The 22,178-nt window shown below is 41.3% G+C and overlaps 1 protein-coding gene across 1 annotated transcript in view; it reads right to left on the reverse strand.

The window, feature by feature from the left end:
• Positions 1–22,178, reverse strand: part of dchs2 (dachsous cadherin-related 2) — a 173,345-nt gene that overhangs the window by 84,000 nt on the left and 67,167 nt on the right. The window contains 7 exon segments of the mRNA XM_060831034.1: positions 7,890–8,750; positions 9,918–10,127; positions 10,464–10,598; positions 15,946–16,185; positions 16,281–17,121; positions 17,416–17,557; positions 18,034–18,161. Coding sequence (XP_060687017.1) covers positions 7,890–8,750; positions 9,918–10,127; positions 10,464–10,598; positions 15,946–16,185; positions 16,281–17,121; positions 17,416–17,557; positions 18,034–18,161 — 2,557 coding nt within the window.

The raw sequence follows: 22,178 nt of genomic DNA on the forward strand, positions 1-22,178 counted from the left end.
GTTGGTGTACCGGTAGTTGGTGGGAAGTGCCTGGACCAAGGGGAAGAGAATAGAGTCAAGGAAAAAAATTAGTTTGGTGGGGCCATTAGTTTACGTTTGGTCACACGATAAAAGAAGACCACATCAGGAGAACCAGATACAGTAAATGAGTTTGGAGGAGAGGCAGGTGAACCTCTGTCTCACCTGGAAAGATTATTTGGAGTCTTCCTACATTGCCGCAGTCATTTCAACTCTTCCTCCCACTCCCTCTCTGACATGACAATCCTCGATCTCCTCCATTGTCACAGTGAATCAGACTGTAAATTGGAGAAACAACACTTCACCTTTCACCTGGGCAGTCTATAGCCTAGAAGACTCAACATTGAGTTCTCCAATTTCAAATAACTTTCCCACCCTTCCCCCAATTCCCTTTCTAGTCACGGCTCCCCTTCCCATCTCTCTGACTGACCCCTCCTTCAAGCTACTGACCGCACTCATTCCTCCTATCGACCTACCAGATCATACCTACCACCTGGATTCACCTATCAGTACCTCACCACTCCACCCCTCTCCCTACCATAACCCTTCCCCCCTTTCTCTTTATCTGCAACTCCCCCTACCCCTATCTCCATTCCTGAAGAAGGTTTACACCTGAAACATTGACTTCTCCATGGTTTGCTGTGTTCTTCCAGCCTCCTGCCTGTCTACTTTGGATTACAGCACCTGCAGTTTTTCTGTGTTTCACTGTTAGAACCTTTATTGATTTTTCATTATTTTTATTTGATTCCTTTGTCAGTTTCGGTTTGGAGCTGTAAATGAGATTGGTGAGCTAAAGATAACTTTTGAAGTGTGGGTAACAACTTGTGCGAAAAAGAGAACAGATCAAACAAACTTTTGCTTTTTTTTGTGAGGCCAGGCCTGGAAGTTAACTACAGGTTGATTCTTTATCAAAGGGTTCTGCAGTCACTTCATCACTGGGGAAGAGTATTATGTTTAAACAGATAGCTAAAGTTGGCTGGGTACCTGGGAGCTGGTTCCAGCAAGTCTGGAAGAGAACTTATGCTCAAGAGATAGATGTTGAATAGTAACTGGGACCTCATATAGGGGTCAGTTCATCTGTCTGGAAGTGGTCAGTGTTTGTGGGTTTTGGACTGTGGTTTCTGTGAATGTCTGTTGATGCTACAGCATGAAGATTTGAAAGCTCCTTGTCTAATCTCCATTATTACGGTCTTGGAAACTCACCAATAGAAGACTAAGTTATGAGTACTACTGTTTTTATCTGAGCGAACTATAAACATTAAAAAAATCAAATAGAAACCATGTGGAACATTCCATTGTGAAAACCACTTAAGTAATTCTGGCCAGTTTGTTATTTTGTTTATCCCTTAGCTGATTTGTTTTGTCTGTCTGCCCTCTTTGTGGATGGGGCTTAAAACAAAGGTGCTTGGGATTAAAACATGGACCAAATTAGATCACTTTACTGTTTAATTTTACTCTGCTGAAGTTACTACATTGTTAATAAATCGCTAAGTCTTTCGACTAAGAGGCAAATAGTGTTTGGGATTGATCATTTGCCAAGTCTGGGATTAGTGATTCAAATGTCTAGTGAGGAACCATTGGGGTCAATTTTAAGGGTGTTTGAAAGCCTTAATTTTACCGTCTTGAGAATACAGAGATAGGAAGGATGGTTTGATTTGGTTCTTTGTCCGTGTGAAAACACTACTCTCTGTTTACTAAGTTCGTGGTTGCATACATGCAAACAATGCCATTCCTATTTGCCAACTTCCCAGTTCCATGTTATTCAGATACTGCCACTCATTGATTTCCCCTTTTGTGTTTCTATACTGCTCATCTATAAGCTGCCCTGTTTGCTATATGCTAGTTCAGTTTAAAGATGGCCTGTGGGACAGGTTCTGTACTTGGAGAAATGACAGTGTAACTGACTGTAATCATCACTTAAAGTTGTATTACTAGAAGGATTACCCCAGTGGATGAAAAAATGTAACCTGCAAACTATATCCCATATTGCTTTTGCTGTTGTGTTTCTGAAGCATCAGAATTCTCAACTGGGTACAAATTATTTGGGAAGGACAAGTCAATTCAAACAAATTGTGATATTAATGAGATGCAAATACATGCAATTAGTCCTCTTGCCACCTGCTGTCAAGATGTCACTCTGTCACCTAAAGGGGAAGACCTTAATCGCTAAAGTATCTTGATGTCAACAATTTTATTTTTCACCTCCTGCCCGATTAAGTTGGTCTGCTTGTCATTCTTGTCATTACGTTAAGAACTTGAAAATCTCACCCTTCCTTCCTGTATCTAACCTGTCAAAAAATGATTACACTTCAATGCGATGACCTTTCAGTCTTCTAAATCCTTGAGAATATAGGCTCAGTCTCCACTATCTTTCCTCATACGATAATCCCACTATGTTCGGGATCAGACAGGTAAACTTTGCATAATTTCTACAGCAAGTATACCCTTCCATAGGGAAGGATATCAAATCTATACTCCAGATGTGGTTTCACCAAGGTTCTATATAATTACAGTATGCTTGTATTCAAATCTGTTTGCACTAAAGATAAACTTAGCATTTGCTTTTTTAATTGGTTGTTGCATCTGAATGTTAACTAATGAACAACACCAGCTTCCATTGGACATCAACACTTCCCAATCTCTCACCATTTAAGAAATATTCTGCATTTGTGCTTTTCTTTCCAAGGTGGATAGCTTCACATTTTTCCACATTATATTCCATTTGCCACAGACTAGCCCACTCGTTGAGCCTGTTAAAATCATCTTGAAGCATCCCTGCATTCTCCTCACAACTCACATTCCCAAATTATTTTGTGTCAGCAGCAAACTGGAAATATTATATTTGATCCCTCATTCCAATCATTGATATAGACTATGAACACATGGGACCCAAGCAATGATCCTCGCAAACCCACTGGACAGAGTGTGGCAAGCGAAGAATGACCCATTTATTGCAATTCATTATTTTCTGTCCATTAACCAATTCTCAATCCATATAAATTTATTAACCATATCTCATTTGTTCAAATTCTGCTTACCGTTCTTCTACGTATCACCTTACCAAAATCCTTCTGAACTCCAAACTTATCATCTTTTTTCCTTTATCTATTTCATTAATCACATTCTCAAAAACTTTAGCAGGTTTGTCAAAAGTGAATTCCTTTTCATAAATCCATATTGACTGCCATAATTTTCCAAGCGTTAAATTATAAAATTATTTACAGAAGATTCTAGCACTTTCTTGTTTAGAGAACAGACTAACACGTCTCTTCACTTCCTTAAATCATTTTTTTTTAAATAGTTGGTTTACATTTAAAACCTTGCAGAATTCAGGAACAATACCAGAATCTATAGAATTTATGAAGGCAATCACCAACATATCAACAGTCACAAGAGAAACTTTTTTCAACAATCTAAATAGATGATTTAACAGACAATATAAACATTTTCTTCATTATCACTGTATTTCAGCTAAGGCCACATGCAAACGTGATGAGTCTTTGGCTCATGATACCAAACAACATTTGGACAGAAGGCAAACATTCTTTTTGGTACATGTCTGACAATTATCATTATTTCTGGCACAAATTGGAAGTGACACTTTGTGAGCTATCTTATGCAGCCAGGTATCACAACCTCAGCTATTCTGAAGAGAATCATGTAAAAAACATTGAGGCCGTCATGACAACAGCACATTTAGGGTTATAGAGTCATAGAGATGTACAGCACGGAAACAGACCCTTCGGTCCAACCCGCCATGCCGACCAGATATCCCAGCCCAATCTAGTCCCATCTGCCAGCACCCAGCCCATATCCCTCCAAACCCTTCCTATTCATATACCCATCCAAATGCCTTTTAAATGTTGCAATTGTACCAGCCTTCACCACTTCCTCTGGCAGCTCATTCCATACATGTACCACCCTCTTTGTGAAAAAGTTGTCCCTTAGGTCCCTTTTATATCTTTTTCCCTCTCACTCTAAACCTATGCCCTCTGGTTCTGGACTTGCCCATTCCAGAGAAAAGACTGTATCTATTTATCTTATCGATGTTCCTCATGATTTTATAAACCTCTATGAGGTCACTCCTTAGTCCTCGACGCTCCAGAGAAAACAGCCCCAGCCTATTCAGCCTCTCTCTCGAGCTCAAATCCTCCAACCCTGGCAACATCCTTGTAAATCTTTCCTGAACCCTTTCAGGTTTCACAACATCCTTCCAATAGGAAAGAGATCAGAATTGCAAGCAATATTCCAAAAACAGCCTAACAACATCCTGTACAGCTGCGACATGACCTCCCAACACGTGTACTCAATACTCTGACCAATAAAGGAAAGCATACCAAACACATTCTTCACTATCCTATCTACCTGCGAGACTACTTTCAAGGAGATATGAACCTGCATTCCAAGGTATCTTTGTTCCGCAACACTCCCAGGGACCTTACCATTAAGCTAAGATTTGCTTTCCCAAAACGCAGCACCTCGCATTTACCTGAATTAAACTCCATCTGCCACCTCTCAGCCCATTGGCCCATCTGATCAAGATCCCATTGTAGTCCGAGGTAATCTTCTTCACTGTCCACTACATCTCCAATTTTGGTGTCATCTGCAAACTAACTGTACCTCTTATGCTCGCATCCAAATCATTTATGTAAATGACAAAAAGTAGAGGACCCAGCACCGATCTTTGTGGCACTCCACTGGTCACAGGCCTCCAGTCTGAAAAACAACTCTCCACCACCACCCTCTGTCTTCTACCTTTGAGCCATTTCTGTATCCAAATGGCTAGTTCTCCCTTTATTCTTTGAGATCTAACCTTGCCAACCAGTCTCCCGGGGGAACCTTGTCGAATGCCTTACTGAAGTCCATATAGACTACATCTACTGCTCTGTCCTCATCAATCCTCTTTGTTACTTCTTCAAAAAACTCAATCAATTTTGCGAGACATGATTTCCCATGCACAAAACCGTATAGACTAGCCCTAATCAGTCCTTGCCTTTCCAAGTACATGTATATCCTGTCCCTCAGGATTCCCTCCAACAACCTGTCCACCATCAACGTCAGGCTCACTGGACTATACTTCCCTGGCTTGTCTTTACCATCCTTCTTATACAGTGGCACCACATTAGCTAACCTCCAGTCTTCCGGCACATCACCTGTGACTATCTATGATACAAATATCTCAGCAAGTGGCCCAGCAACCATTTCTCTAGCTTCCCACAGAGTTCTAGAGAACACCTGATCAGGTCCTGGGGATTTATCCACCTTTATGCGTTTCAAAACATCCAACACTTCCTCCTCTGTAATATGGACATTTTGCAAGGTGTCGCCATCTAATTCGCTACTTTCTATATCTTCCATAACCTTTTCCACAGTAAATACTGATGCAAAATACTCGTTTAATATCTCCCCCATTCTTTGCGGCTCCACACAAAGGCTGCCTTGCTGATCTTTGAGGGACCCTATTCTCTCCTTACTTATTCTTTTGTCCTTAATGTATTTGTAAAAGCTCTTTGGATTCTCCTTAACTCTATTTGCCAAAGTTATTTCATGTCCCATTTTTGCCCTCCTGATTTTCCTCTTAAGTATACTCCTACTGCTTTTATACTTTTCTAAGGATTCACTCCGTCTATCCTGTCTATACCTTACATATACTTCCTTCTTTTTCTTAACCCTCAATTTCTTTAGTATCCAGCATTCCCTACATCTACCAGCCTTTCCTTTTACCCGAACAGAATATACTTTCTCTGGATTCTCGTTACCTAATTTTTTTTCCCCCAAAGTTCCAAAACAATGCAACAGCATATAAGACAGTAATTGCTGCTCCTGGAATTCGAGGAAATCACTTCCAACACCTAAAATACCTCAAAAGAAGGAGCAGCTCTTACAGCCAGAAATTTTACCTGTCCTCCATCTTGGATTACCCACAATCCAATCAAAGGATATGGAAGATAAAGACTGTAGGGAAATAGATGGTGACATTTTGCAAAATGTCCATATTACAGAGGAGGAAGTATTGGATGTTTTGAAACGCATAAAAGTGGATAAATCCCCAGGACCTGATCAGGTGTACTCTAGAACTCAGTGGGAAGCTAGAGAAGTGATTGCTGGGCCTCTTGCTGAGATATTTGTATCATAGATAGTCACAGGTGAGGTGCCGGAAGACTGGAGGTTGGATTACGTGGTGCCACTATTTAAGAAAGGCGGTAAGGACAAGCCAGGGAAGTATAGACCAGTGAGCCTGACATCGGTGGTGGGCAAGTTGTTGGAGGGAATCCTGAGGGACAGGATGTACATGTATTTGGAAAGGCAAGGACTGATTCAGGATAATCAACATGGCTTTGTGCATGAGAAATCATGTCTCACAAACCTGATTGAATTTTTTGATGAAGTAACAAAGAGGATTGATGAGGGCAGAGTAGTAGATGTGATCTATATGGACTTTAGTAAGGCGTTCGACAAGGTTCCCCATGGGAGACTGATTAGCAAGGTTAGATCGCATGGAATACAGGGAGAACTAGCCATTTGGATACAGAACTGGCTCAAAGGTAAAAGACAGAGGGTGGTGGTGGAAGGTTGTTTTTCAGACTGGAGGCTTGTGACCAGTGGAATGCCACAAGGATCGGTGCTGGGCCCTCTACTTTTTGTCATTTACATAAATGATTTGGATGCGAGCATAAGAGGTAGTTAGTAAGTTTGCAGATGACACCAAAATTGGAGGTGTAGTGGACAGTGAAGAGGGTTACCTCAGATTACAACAGGATCTGGACCAGATGGGCAAATGGGCTGAGAAGTGGCAGGTGGAGTTTAATTCAGATAAATGCGAGGTGCTGCATTTTGGGAAAGCAAATCTTAGCTGGACTTATACACTTAATGATAAGGTCCTAGGGAGTGTTGCTGAACAAAGAGACCTGGGAGTGCAGGTTCATAGCTCCTTGAAAGTGGAGTCGCAGGTAGATAGGATAGTGAAGAAGGTGTTTGGTATGCTTTCCTTTATTGGTCAGAGCATTGAGTACAGGAGTTGGGAAGTCATGTTGCGGCTGTACAGGACATTGGTTAGGTCACTGTTGGAACATTGCGTGCAATTCTGGTCTCCTTCCTATCGGAAAGATGTTGTGAAACTTGAAAGGGTTCAGAAAAGATTTACAAGGATGTTGCTAGGGTTGGAGGATCTGAGCTAAAGGAGTGGCTGAACAGGCTGGGGCTGTTTTCCCTGGAGCGTCAGAGGCTGAGGGGTGAGCTTATAGAGGTTTACAAAATTATGAGGGGCATGGATAGGATAAATAGGCAAAGTCTTTTCCCTGGGGTAGGGGAGTCCAGAACTAGAGGGCATAGGTTAGGGTGAGAGGGGAAACATATAAAAGAGACCTAAGGGGCAACTTTTTCACACAGAGGGTGGTACGTGTATGGAATGAGCTGCCAGAGGATGTGGTGGAGGCTAGTACAATTGCAACATTCAAGAGGCATTTGGATGGGTTTATGAATAGGAACGGTTTAGAGGGATATGGGCCGGTTGCTGGCAGGTGGGACTGGCAGTTGGGATATCTGGTTGGCATGGACGGGTTGGACCGAAGGGTCTGTTTCCATGCTGTACATCTCTATGACTCTATGATTTCTGAAGGCTTCCCATTTTCCAGCTGTCCCTTTACCTGCGAACATCTTCCCCCAATCAGCTTTTGAAAGTTCTTGCCTAATACCATCAAAATTGGCCTTTCTCCAATTTAGAACTTCAACTTTTAGATCTGGTCTATCCGTTACCATGACTATTTTAAATCTAATAGAATTATAAACATGGGAATGGGAATTGTATAACTATAAGATAGACTACCCTTACTGATGCAATTGAGTCACAAAATGATAAGGTAGCTACTCACCGGGTTTGATGTTTTCAGCAACTGTAATCTCATACATATTACGACTAAACCAAGTTCTTCCTTTTTCTACTTGCCAATGTATAAGCACAAGCGCAGTTGACAATCTAACTGGGTTACCCTGGTCTACTGCAACCACGGACAAATTATTTCTGCCAAAGTGACCTTCGGATGGTGATGTTTTCAGGTAAATGTCACCCGTAGTATTATTCACTGCAAATAATGAATCATGTTCCAAAATCTGGAAAGTGACAGTGCCGTTTTGTCCCAAATCCTTATCGTCAGCTTTCACAGTGGCAATAACTTGGTTGATCTGAGTGTTCACAGTAATGTATGCAATGACTGGATTTTGTTTAAAAATAGGGAAATTGTCATTTGCATCTTCAATATGTATCATTACGTTAACTGTAGTACTTCTTGGATTTTGAATGCTGTTATCATTTGCCACTGCGCGGAAGGCATATTGTGACTTAGTCTCTCTATCCAATTGATTTGTTGTCACGATGATGCCAGTATTACTGTTAATAGTAAATACTCCAAATGTATCATCAATTAGAGAGTATGCAATTTCTCCATTGAAGCCATCATCCTTGTCACTAGCAATCAGCTGATAAACACTTGACCCAACAGGAACATCTTCGTTCACAAAAATATGGTAATACATTTTTTCAAACACTGGACTATTATCATTTTCATCCAAGATAATAATCCAAATTTCTGCCCGAGAGGTTCTTTGTGGATTACCAAGGTCATGAGCTTCTATGGTAAGGAAACAATTATTAAATTCTTCTCTGTCCAAACCTTTAATTGTAGCAAGTGTTCCAGAATCAGAATCAATTTTGAATGTATTGGTAAAATTACCACCTGCGAAAAAAGGCACAGTTTCATAAATCGGATGACCATATATCAGTCTGTCTATTGCAAACCTTTAAAATCCATGGTGTCCTTTTAACTACCAATAGTCAGTGCTAACTGGGTAAAAGAAATTGTGGCCCCAGAAGTGGGCGGCATGATATACCACTGTATCCTCAAAAGTCCATTTGTTTCTGACATAAAGGATCTTTCAATATGCAAATTAGACTGCTATTTTAGATTGAAACTGGTCAGAAAATGTCGAGTGCACTTTCAGTTACATGGAACACAGTACCAAAGCGGCTCTGAGAAGGTAAGTTTGAAAGTAATTTTAAGAGCTTCAGAGTAGCACCCCAGGATTAACCCTCAGACTTGGCATCCCTCTCTACATAAATTCCAGTCCACACACCTAAAGTTATGGGACACCAATTTAGCATCCACATTTCACTGTCTTATTCAAACTAAAACCTTAGTATCAATGGTGTGAGGGCCTATCTGCACAGGCATGGGCAAGTGGCAAGTGTCAGTCTACCACCAAAATTGATCTCTAAAATCCATTCTTAGAATATATAAATAAATGAACGTGTTGATGAAGGCCAAGAACCATGAAGTCATTGGACCTGTTGTATTTGAAAAATTTTGTTGAACTTATTGTAGTTGGTTGATAACAGGAATTCAGAAAATCACGAGTGCAGGCATTTTCAAAAGGCCTAAGTTGTCTCACTGAAAACTAGTGCTGAAAATGTGTTGCTGGAAAAGCGCAGCAGGTCAGGCAGCATCCAAGGAACAGGAGAATAAGGGTTTATGCCCGAAACGTCGATTCTCCTGTTCCTTGGATGCTGTCTGACCTGCTGCGCTTTGCCAGCAACACATTTTCAGCTCTGATCTCCAGCATCTACAGTCCTCACTTTCTCCTCACTGAAAACTAGTTACAAACAACTCAGATGAACAGCAAAGAGGACCTTAAAATATTTAAGGAACTTGGTGGAAGAACCACAGCAATATTGTAAGGATAGTGTGAACATCATTTTCAATATTATCTGAGGATTCTGAGGTTCCTTTATCAAAAGAATGGTCAATAATCAGGACAATGCATGCTGTGTTTTCTTTCCATTCTTCAATAACCTAATCATTGTAGAATTCACGTGTACATTTATAAAAATAGCCATCTCAGCTTACCAATGATTTCATATCTAACAAGTCCATTTTTCCCAGCATCCTTGTCCAAAGCTGTGAGTGCATAAATTATTCCTGGATCCATATTCTCTGAAATATGCAGCTCATGTAAATGAGGCATGAATTCAGGCTGGTGGTCATTTTCATCCAGCACAGTCACCATGACTGCACTTGTGTCAGACAGAGATGGGGTCCCACTGTCTCGGACCAAAACTACATGTAAAATAGATAGCAAAGGTTTTCAAGAAACTGCACCAGCTACCTAAATATCCATGTTTCTTTGGTTGATTAAAAATATTCATAGTAACATAGTAAGATTTAATACAATATTACAAAAAGATTAAATATGTGAAATAAATTTTCATGTGACTTTCAAACAAGTTAATTTCTGTTTTGAAAAGTTATGAGCAACTTCTCGTGCTTCTCCTAAATTTACTTTCACAACTAATTTAAGCAGAGAATATTTTATACATATTTGTAAATTCCATTTTATATTAGATATAAGAGGAAATGGTCTAATTGGCAAACACTAATTGCAGAACTTCCTACCTTTAATCACAAAATATTCTTGTATTTCTCTATCCAGTATTTGTGTTGTGGTGATGATGCCAGTCTGAGGGTTTATTTTGAATGTATCATATCCAGATCCTGGTAAAATCTCATAAATGAGTGCAGAATTTAGATCTGGAAATTTTTTTAAAAATAGCAGTTTTAGAATGTTTGTTAACACTTTATGAATTGATAAGTTTAAATAGATCAGATCAACTAAATAAAAGAAATTTAAGCTCCCCTTACAACAGCAGGACACCTATCTTTGGTTTATATATTTCCAACTCATTGTTGATTTACTACATTTCCAAAATACCACTCTTAACATGCAGCATTGGCATCATGAGAGGAATTTTAACTTGCTAAGCCAAGTGAATTTGGGTAGGTGTGTTAAAAAAAATGTAAAAGCTCAAATTTGAATCCAATTTCCCCATTTCTGGTTTAAAATGAGGTGGGAAGCTTACCTCTTCTCTGGAGACGAGTTCATCATTTAAATATTTTAATGAGACGTATTGCTTCAGAATGTGTCTTCATTTTGAACTTGATCCAGCTGATGGTGTTTCCAAATATTAAAGCATAGCTCAGAGAGAGAACGACTGTAATGTGCAGGAGCTAAGTGCCTTGACAAAATTGCTTGTGAGTCAGCAGCAGCAGGAACCTTTCACTCCTGAATCCCAAACTAACCTTTCTCCTTCCCAATATCAGACCACATCCATGATCACCAAGCACAGAAATAACCAGTGAAGTCTTGATCTTTGGCCCCAGGAATCTTACTAATTCCTGGCAATAAACCCCATTCCTACAAGCTGCTCTATTCCCAATAATCACCTCATTCCAACTCTCCCATCATCTCTAAGCATCACAATGTTACCTGCCCCGGGGTTGTCACCTCTTCTACACATTTCTATGTCTGAGAACGGAACATTTTCAAGTTAGCTAGTAGTCAGGAATAGGGTCATCAGGATCAGAGGCGGCCTATGCTTTTTCCAACCATTTTTAATGATTTCGATGAAGAAACCAAGTATAATATATTCATGTTTTCAGACGATACAAAACTAGGGGAATGTAACCTGTGGGGAGGATATAAAGAGTCTGCAAAGAGATATAGACAGAATATGCGAGAGTGCAAGGTCACTCACGTTGATCAGAAGAATAGAAAGTCTAGATTAGAGTGGTGCTGGAAAAGCACAGCAGGTCAGGCAGCATCCGAGGAGCAAGAAATTCGACGTTTCAGGCAAAAGCCCTTCATCAGGTATGATTCCAACATTTAAGAAGCATTTGGATGGGTATATGAATAGGAAGGGTTTGGAGGGATATGGGCCAGGTGCTGGCAGGTGGGACTAGATTGGGTTGGGATATCTGGTTGGCATGGACGGGTTGAACCGAAGGGTCTGTTTCCATGCTGTACATCTCTATGAGTGGCCAGTGTTTACTTAGCATAACATCACTGAACAACCATTTCAAGCCAGGAACCAATATGGTGAATCTTAGCTGTACTGTCTCCCTGTCTAGCCATTCTTAGATATAAATATTGAAGTTAAATTTGGGAGCAAAGAGAAAATTCCTGTTCCTTCTGGTTCATAATACATTTACCTCACGGATGCACCTTGTGTTGCCTTCTGATTCCTAAGTCACTGGAAACCCAGCCTTTAAGGGTTACAAGTAGAATTCTTTAAAATCAAGTCATGATACTGTTTGTGACCAGTATGCTTCCTGAGAAAAACTGATTGGGGTTGGGTTTGAGACTGTCAGAATTTTTTATCTCCAGCTTGTATCAGAACCCAATTTGCAAAGCAAACATGTCTCTCCCATTTGTTTTGGTTGAAAATGCTTTGCATTCAAAGGTTAAAACTCATACAACACCATGTTATAGTCTAACTGATTTATGTGAAAGTACAAGCTTTCGGAGAGCTGCTCCTTCGTCATGTAGTTAGTTGGGAAGGATCATAAGACACAGGATTTATAGTAAAAGATCAAAGTATCATACAACTGATGTGGTGTATTGAACAAACCTAGACTGCTGTTAAATCTTTAATCACTTAGAATGGGAAGGCAGGATTTGATTGATTAATTTGTAAATCCCAGAATTTCTTTCAAGTCACAGTCCCAAGACAACTTAAAGTTTTATCAGTATAAAAAATGAGAAAGGTGATTAAAGATTAGGTTAGAGTCTGTCTGTATCCTAACCTTGAGTCAGACTGGTTCTATTTCCAAAGTAGCAATTTAAAAATGTCACATGGACTTTATACAGATTGTGTGCTTTTTGTACAAAATAGAATGTATATGCAAATACAAATCTGCAAATGTAAATTTGCCCCACAGATTTATAGGCATGTGTGTGTGTGTGTGTGTGTGTGAGGGAGAGAGTGTATGTGTGTGTGTGAGACAGAGAGAGGGAGAGAGTGTGTGTGTGCGTGCATGCTTGATAGACTGTGTGCGCGAGTGTGACGGAGCTTATACCTGTGACAGGGTGTACGTGTGTGTATGAGAAAGGGTCTGTGTATGTGTGCTTGTGTGAGAGTGTGTATATGAGTGTATTTGTATTGGGGTCACCTGTAGGGTGACATGAATCCAAGATCCCAGTTGAGGTCCTCCTCTTGGTACCAAACTTGGCTATCAGCATCTGCTTGGTGGCTCTGCATTGTTGCATATCCCAAAATTTGCCTTGGAGGACAGTCATGGGTTCAATTCCTGCAATGGCTGAGGTTACCATGAAGGACCCTCCTTCTCAACCTTTCCTCTCACCTAAGATCATATGACCCTCAGGATAAATGATCACCAGTCATCACGCTCTAACAAGAGAGCAGCTCCGTAGTCCAGTACAACTGTGGTGACTTTACTTTGGGGATTGGTTAGCTCAGTTGGCCGGAAAGCTGGGTTAAAAAATTAGGTCTGCAGATGCTGGAGATCACAGTTGAAAATGTGTTGCTGGTTAAAGCACAGCAGGTTAGGCAGCATCCAAGGAATAGGAAATTCGACGTTTCGGGCATAGGCCCTTCATCAGGAATGAGGAGAGTGTGCCAAGCAGGCTAAGATAAAAGGTAGGGAGGAGGGACTTGGGGGAGGGGCGATGGAGATGTGATAGGTGGAAGGAGGTCAAGGTGAGGGTGATAGGCCGGAGTGGGGTGGGGGCGGAGAGGTCAGGAAGAAGATTGCAGGTTAGGAAGGCGGTGCTGAGTTGAGGGTACCGACTGAGACAAGGTGGGGGGGAGGGAATATGAGGAAACTGGAGAAATCTGAGTTCAATCCTTGTGGTTGGAGGGTTCCCAGGCGGAAGTTGAGGCGCTCCTCCTCCAGCCGTCGTGTTGTTATGTTCTGCCGGTGGAGGAGTCCAAGGACCTGCATGTCCTCGGTGGAGTGGGAGGGAGAGTTAAAGTGTTGAGCCACGGGGTGGTTGGGTTGGTTGGTCCGGGCGTCCCTGAGGTGTTCTCTGAAGCGTTCCGCAAGTAAGCGGCCCGTCTCCCCAATATAGAGGAGGCCACATCGGGTGCAGCGGATGCAATAGATGATGTGTGTGGAGGTACAGGTGAACTTGTGGCGGATATGGAAGGATCCCTTGGGGCCTTGGAGGGAAGTGAGGGAGGAGGTGTGGGCGCAAGTTTTACATTTCCTGCGGTTGCAGAGGAAGGTGCCGGGAGTGGAGATTGGGTTGGTGGGGGGTGTGGACCTGACGAGGGAGTCACGAAGGGAGTGGTCTTTGCGGAACACTGATAGGGGAGGGGAGGGAAATATATCCCTGGTGGTGGGGTCCGTTTGGAGGTGGCGGAAATGACGGCGGATGATACGTTGTATACGGAGGTTGGTGGGGTGGTAGGTGAGAACCAGTGGGGTTCTATCTTGGTGGCGGTTGGAGGAGCGGGGCTCAAGGGCAGAGGAGCGGGAAGTGGAGGAGATGCGGTGGAGGGCATCGTCGATCACGTCTGGGGGGAATCTGCGGTCCTTGAAGAAGGAGGCCATCTGGGCTGTGCGGTGTTGGAACTGGTCCTCCTGGGAGCAGATGTGGCGGAGACGAAGGAATTGGGAATATGGGATGGAGTTTTTACAGGGGACAGGGTGGGAGGAGGTGTAGTCCAGGTAGCTGTGGGAGTCAGTCGGTTTATAGTAGATGTCTGTGTTGAGTCGGTCACCCGAGATAGAAATGGAAAGGTCTAGGAAGGGGAGGGAGGAGTCTGAGACAGTCCAGGTGAATTTGAGGTCGGGATGGAAGGTGTTAGTAAAGTTGATGAACTGTTCAACCTCCTCGTGGGAGCACGAGGCAGCGCCGATACAGTCATCGATGTAGCGGAGGAAAAGGTGGGGGGGTGGTGCCAGTGTAGTTGCGGAAGATGGACTGTTCCACATATCCTACGAAGAGACAGGCATAGCTGGGGCCCATGCGGGTGCCCATGGCAACTCCTTTAGTTTGGAGGAAGTGGGAGGATTGAAAAGAGAAGTTATTCAGGTTGAGGACCAGTTCAGTCAGTCGAAGGAGGGTGTCAGTGGAAGGGTACTGGTTGGTGTGGTGGGAAAGGAAGAAGCGGAGGGCTTTGAGTCCTTCGTGATGGGGGATGGAGGTGTACAGGGACTGGATGTCCATCGTGAAAATAGGGCGTTGGGGACCGGGGAAGCGAAAATCCTGGAGGAGGTGGAGGGCGTGGGTGGTGTCCCGAACGTAGGTGGGGAGTTCTTGGACTAAAGGGGACAGAACCGTGTCGAGGTATGCGGAGATGAGTTCGGTGGGGCAGGAGCAGGCTGAGACAATGGGTTGGCCGGGGCAGTCAGGTTTGTGGATTGTGGGCAGGAGGTAGAAACGGGCGGTGCGGGGTTGTGGGACTATGAGGTTGGAGGCGGTGGATGGGAGATCCCCTGAGGTGGCGGTGGATGGGAGATCCCCTGAGGTAGGCGGTAGATGGAAGAGCCCCTGAGGTAAGCTGGGTTGCAATGCAGAGTGACACTACTAGCATGCGTCCAATTCCTACACTGGCTGAGGTTACTATGAAAGACTCTCCTTTTTGATCTCTTCCACTGTCCAAGGCATGGTGACCCTCAGGTTAAATCACTACCAGTTGTCTCTCTCTTCTGAGTGAGTGGCCCTAGGATCCAGCAGGAATATGATAACTTTTATTGATCAACCCTTATTGCGCATAGTACATTTAACAAATCGACCAGTGTTGTGGGTCTGGAATCACTGGAAGACCAGTAAGAATGACAGATTTCCTTCCCTAAATAACATAATTTATCCAGATAGGTTTTTACAACAATTGACAGTGGTTGATGGCCTTCGCTAATTTCAGATTTTTAATGAATTCAAAAATGTCATTTTCCTTCTGGTGGGCTTCAAACCCATGTTCCTAGAACATCAGCCCGGGGTTCCAGATCACTGGTCCAATGATGTTATCATTACTTTCCCATATTGCCTTAAACAATTTGTTATTTTCATTTTGAATTATTTGCCCTCCAGCTAAACAAAAAAAGGATTAAAACTAGAATGCCAGATATCTACCTGAATCTCCATCGAAAGCTTCAACCTTGACAACATGTGCATCCACATTAAGATTTTCAGGGACTCCAACTTCATAGACAGAATCTTGGAACTTTGGTGCTTCATCATTGACGTCAACAACAACCACCATCAGAATCTGTGTTGAGGACTGAATAGGAAATCCATTGTCCCATCCTGAAATTGTGAGGATATAGGATTTTTGTATTTCATGGTCTAAGTGAGAGACCAATGTCAGCAAACCTATTAAAATACACAGGATAAAATAGAAGTTTTCTTCATCACTGTTGACACATATCACAGTTCAGCAAAATTCAATGACAAACTAGTTTTAGTACCTGATGATTCATCAAGTTTGAAAGTGTTGTCTTCATTCCCTGAGATGATAGCATATAAAATTCTTCCATTTTCACCTGAATCTGCGTCATATGCAATAATATGATGGACAAGATACCCCACTTCCTCATCTTCCATTACATAGGAAACATTTTCTGATAAAAATACAGGTTTGTTATCATTTACATCCAAGACAATAATCTGAGCTGTCACAGAGCCTACCTTGCGTTCATTTACATTTAATGCTTGATCCATTGCTGTTATTGTTAGAAGAAATGTTTTGGTTATTTCATGGTCAACTGGCAATGTTGTATTTAAGCAACCTTGATAGGGATCTATGTAAAAAGGATTTTCTGTGGAACTCCAGGACATAACAGAATATCGGAGATCACTATTTGGTCTACTTCCATCATGATCTTTTGCATTAAATATGTGAACAAGAGAACCGACTGGAAGATTTTCTTCAATTCCAATCACAACAACGTCATCTTTAAACCATGGTGAGTGATCATTTTGGTCTTCTATTTTAATACTGACAAAAATAGAAATGTTCCTTGAAAGGATGTGGCTATTATCTTCTTCGATAACCTTTAGCAAATAATGAGGAATTTCTTCATAGTCTAGTTCATTGCTTTGATACAATTCTCCTGTCATTCTGTCAATTTCAAATGGAAAGTGGTCATCATCTTCATCGATGTAGTAATGTATTCTCTGGCTGGTCAGCAAATGTTGATCATAGGAACTGATGGAACCCACAACTTTTCCAGGTCTTAAACCTTCAGGTATGGTAAAATATATTTGGTTATTGTGAATGGTCAGTTTTTCTATGACTCTAGGGATAACCTGAAAAAAGGTCCAACAATATGGATTAACTTATTCTGTTTCTCATAAAATAATTTGAATTTTAAACGCTTAAGTCACTCTAGAGATTTTACATTTTTAGTCATCAAATTTCATCATAAAACCATTTATACATATCATGTAATTCTCAAAACATTTTTGCAGAGCATTTAGTTTGCCATAAATGCAACAGAACGGAGGCACACTTTCCAAAGTTCCAAAGCAGAAAATTATTTGTCTATCAAACAATAAATTAAAATTTATTTCATATAATACCTAGCCTTTGAATTTCTGTACCTGTATGTTAATTTCTGCAATCTGTTGAAGAGGAGGGCTTCCTGCATCACTTGCCATCACTACAATTTTATGATGTGATATATAATTGTACATGAAAACCTTGGCCGTTCTCAGTTCTCCAGTTTTGGCATCAATTTTGAAGCTATTTGAATAATTTTCTATAATTAGAACGCACTAAAGTGAGAACTTAAAAAAAGCTGTGTGGACTATTCAATTACATATTTCATTATTGATGTTAACAAACAAAATTGAGTGAGGTTCTCAAATATCAGAGTACCTCTTAGGAATTTTCATCAACACAAATCAATTCATTGTTATGTGATCTTGATGTCTTGATGATGGATAGATTGACATGTCTGTATTCTCATTTATACAATTAAATTGTTAGAAGTTGATCATACAGTACTTATTAATGCCTAGTGTTCATGGTTGACATTTCAAAAATGCTAAAATTTGCTGACCAAGGTGTGAAATTTAAAAAATCATACAGCAGCTTCAATGCCAAGTGTACAAATAAAATGATAACCAATAATATTTAAACGCCAATGCAACATCTGCTATTAACTTGTTAAAATTAGTTCAATGCAATAAAAACAAGCAAAATACAATTCAATTGACTACGCAAGATATTTTTCTCAAGCTTTCTTACCTAATATAGAAAAAGAAACAGTACCATTTTTTCCAACATCTGGATCCTTAGCAATTAAGGTAGTCAAAAATGTGCCTTCAGGTTGAGCGACCAAAACCTGTCATTTCAATAAATACATGATTCATAACTGATATTACACACAAGTAATTACTCGTGTAGTAGAAAATATTTAGCAATGCTAAATATAAATAGCCTGAAAAAGCTGAGAAATTGCAGCATAACAATGATATATTATCAGGAATATTATTAAGCGATACAAAATTCCAGCAATTTGAGAAATAACTGAAGTATACTATGTGTTATCACCCTCTAGAAAATGCTGAACCACTCCTGTTCCCCACCCCCCCCCCCACTTCACTACCAGCCTAGGCAAGCTGTTAGCTCATTTTTGATTAACATGTCTCTATTATAGTTGGTGGCAAATGACAATTTGCTGTATTTAGGTTATCGGCAGCCAGATAAATTAAAAATAATTTATGAACTAGTAGAAGATGAATTAGCAATCGCATCATTTAATGCCAATAAGCATTCGCAGACTTGGGAGTCCAACAAAGTCTCCAATGAAGCAATGGAGACCTATCACTGGCTTGTGGAAATTACTCAACGTATTCATGCCTAAATCTCTCATACTTCAGAATTTATTCCTGTTAGTTTTGCAATTCCACACACTTGCCATATCTAAGGGCAAATATTTTCAGGGAACAATAGTTTCCTAAAACAAAGCAAAAAACATTTCAATGTTCTATCTACTAAGCACTCACTGTTCATGATCATATTGACTAACTGGTGAAGCTGTGGACTCATTGTTTGAAAAACCTTTTTCTCGAAACTGATTCTTTTAAGTCAGGTGCTACAAACCTCTTATATCAGCCAAGAACCTGTCAGTACTCTCATTCAACAGGTAACAGATTCTGCATTTTTCAAAGTACCGGACTTCAGAATACACGTCTCTCATGCAAAGCAAAGGAACATATTTATCAACCTTCCCAAGGCAGCTATTTTCCCTGGGAGTAGGAAGCTACCAATGAGATGCAATCACTTAGAAATTATTTATGTCTGAAACATAAAACATAAGATAAAGGGGTACATATTTCAGCTCTTCGAGCCAGATGTGACTTTCAATACGATTACGGCTAATTATTTTGCCTCAATGACACTTGCCTGCATCCCTTTCATAACCCTTGATTCTCTAAGACATCAAGAACTTATCTGTCTTGGTCCTGAATATACTCAATGATGGTGCATTCACAATTCATTACGGCAGGAAAATCCAAAGATTTACAACTATCTGAATAAAGAAATTTCTTCTTATTTCAGTCGAAAATTATTGATCCTTATCCTGAGTCTACGTCCATGTTCTATATTTCTAGCCTTGGGAAGCAATCTTCAGTATCTATACCACAAAGCTCTTTTGGAATCTTGTATTTTCCATTGTTATACTGTAGTCAAGACAAATATGTTTCTCTTTGATTTGAAGTTTAAATGCTCCACATGTGATCTCATCAAAACTCTATACAATTGTAAGACTTTATTATTTTTGTACTTTAATACATTGCAACATAGGTGGACATGCAATATGTCTTCCAGCTGCTTCCTGCACCTGTATGCCAACTTGTCATATCTGGAATATAGGAAGATAGCTCTGGTTGTTTGAGGTCAGTCACTTAACTCCAAAACAGTTCTGCAAGAGCTCCTCAGGATACTATCCTAGACCCAACTATCTTCAGCTGCTTCACCAATGACTTTCCCTCTACCATAAGATCAGAAGTGGGAATGCTTGCCAATGATTGCACTTGTTTAGCATCATTGATTCTCAATACTGAAGCAGTCCACATTCAAATACATTAACACCTGGACAATATACATGTTGGGCTGTGAAGTGGCAAGTAACATTCATGCTGCTAAAATGCCAGGCAATGATCATCTCTAATAATAGACAATCTACCCACCTCCCCATGACATTCAATGGCACTGCCATCACTGAATCCCTCACCATCAATATCCTGGCAGCTATCATTCACCAGAGACTCAACTGGATGAACCATAGAAATACAGTGGCCACAAGAACAGGTCAGAGACTAGGAATACTGCAGCAATTAACTCACCTCCTGACTCCTCAAAGCCTGTCCACAAGGCACAAGTCAAGAGTGTGATTGAATACTCTCCACTTCCCTGAATACATGCAACTCCAAGAACACTCAAAGCTTAACATCACCCAGAATAAAGCAGCCCGCTTAATTAGCAACAGATCTACAAATATTCACCGTTTTCACCACCAATGTTCATATCCCTCCCAGATCATCTCAATGCCTTCTACACTCACTTCAAGCAGAATTTCGGTGAAGAGGTAATACCGATTCTGACAAATCCTGTTGAACCTATCCCAACAGTCACTGCATCAGAGGTCAGATCTGATTTTCTTCGTGTGAATCCAAGGAAAGCAATGGGACCAGACGGAGCACTGGGCCGTGCATTCAGAACATACACAGATCAACTGGCAGAGGTCCTCTTGGACACCTTCAACCTCTCCCTGTAGCAGGCCACTGTCCCTGCCTGTTTCAAAAGGGCCAACATTATCCCTGTGCCTAAGAAGGCTCATGTGGCATGTCTCAATTACTACCGCCCAGTGGCCATAACTTTGATGGTCATGAAGTACTTTGAAAGGCTGGTCATGGCATTAATCAACTCCAAGTAAAAAGTGAGGTCTGCAGATGCTGGAGATCAGAGCTGAAAATGTGTTGCTGGTTAAAGCACAGCAGGTTAGGCAGCATCCAAGGAACAGGAAATTCGACGTTTTTCCTGTCGAATTTCCTGTTCCTCGGATGCTGCCTAACCTGCTGTGCTTTAACCAGCAACACATTTTCAGTTCATTAATCAACTCCAGCCTCACCACTACTCTTGACCCACTCCAATTTGCCTATCGGACCAACAGATCCATGTCAGATGCCATATCATTTGCCCTTCACTCCTCCCTAGAACATCTTGACTCCAAGAACAGCTACGTAAGAATCCTACTCATTGACTACATTTCAGCCTTCAACACTATTATCCCCTTGAGACTGATTACTAAACTTACTGATCAAGGACTCTCAGCCCCACTCTCTGCAACTGGATCTTCAGTTTCCTGACCCACAGGCCACAATCAGTGAAGATTGGAGACAATATTTCATTGTCACTATCACTCAACACTGGAGCCCCCCGGGGTGTGTACTCAGCCCCCTACTGTACTCACTGTATACCCATGACTGCGTCACCAAATACCAGACTAATGCCATTTACAAGTTCGCTGATGACACCACCATAGTCGTTTGAATCTCAGATAGCAATGAAACAAACTACACCCGGGGAAGTGAAAGACTGGAAAAATGGTGCACTGAGAACAACCTAGCTCTCAATGCCAGCAAAACCAAGGAATTCATTATTGACTTTTGGTGGGATGTTACTCATGCTCCCCTACACATTAACAGCACTGAGGTGGAACAAGTGGAGAATGTCAAGCTTCTCGGAGTCGTCATTAACAACCAGCTTTCTTGGACTCTTCATGTGGACGCACTGGTTACAAAAGCCCAACAACGTCTCTTCTTCCTCAGGCAGCTAAGGAAATTTGGCATGATGGCGAATACCCTTGCCAACTTTTATAGGTGCGCCATCGAGAACATTCTGTTTGGATGTGTCACTACCTGGTATGGCAACTGTACCATTTAAGATCGGAGACGGTTACAGAGAGAGGTGAACTCGGCCCGGACAATCACAAAGGCCAACCTCCCATCTACAGAATCCATCTACCAGGCCCACTGTCAAGGAAAGCATTCGTAAAATCCATCCCAACCTGGCAATGTTTTTCTACAAGCTCTACCATCGGGGAGAAGATGCACACGCACCAGCTGGTTTCGAAACAATTTCTACCCTACTGTTGTTAGAATACTGAATGGACTCAAAGTCTTAACATTCGCCTGTACCTTTGTTTTTTTCTCTGCCGCTGTTTACCTATTATTTACTATCTATGCTACTTAACTGGGTGATCTGACTGTATTGCTCGCAAAACAAAGCTTGTCACTGCACCTTGGTACATGTGACAATAAATTCAATTCAATTCAATTCAGCAGCATGCACT

This window comes from Hemiscyllium ocellatum, chromosome 1 (genome assembly GCF_020745735.1).
Source record: "Hemiscyllium ocellatum isolate sHemOce1 chromosome 1, sHemOce1.pat.X.cur, whole genome shotgun sequence".
Classification (NCBI taxonomy): domain Eukaryota; kingdom Metazoa; phylum Chordata; class Chondrichthyes; order Orectolobiformes; family Hemiscylliidae; genus Hemiscyllium; species Hemiscyllium ocellatum.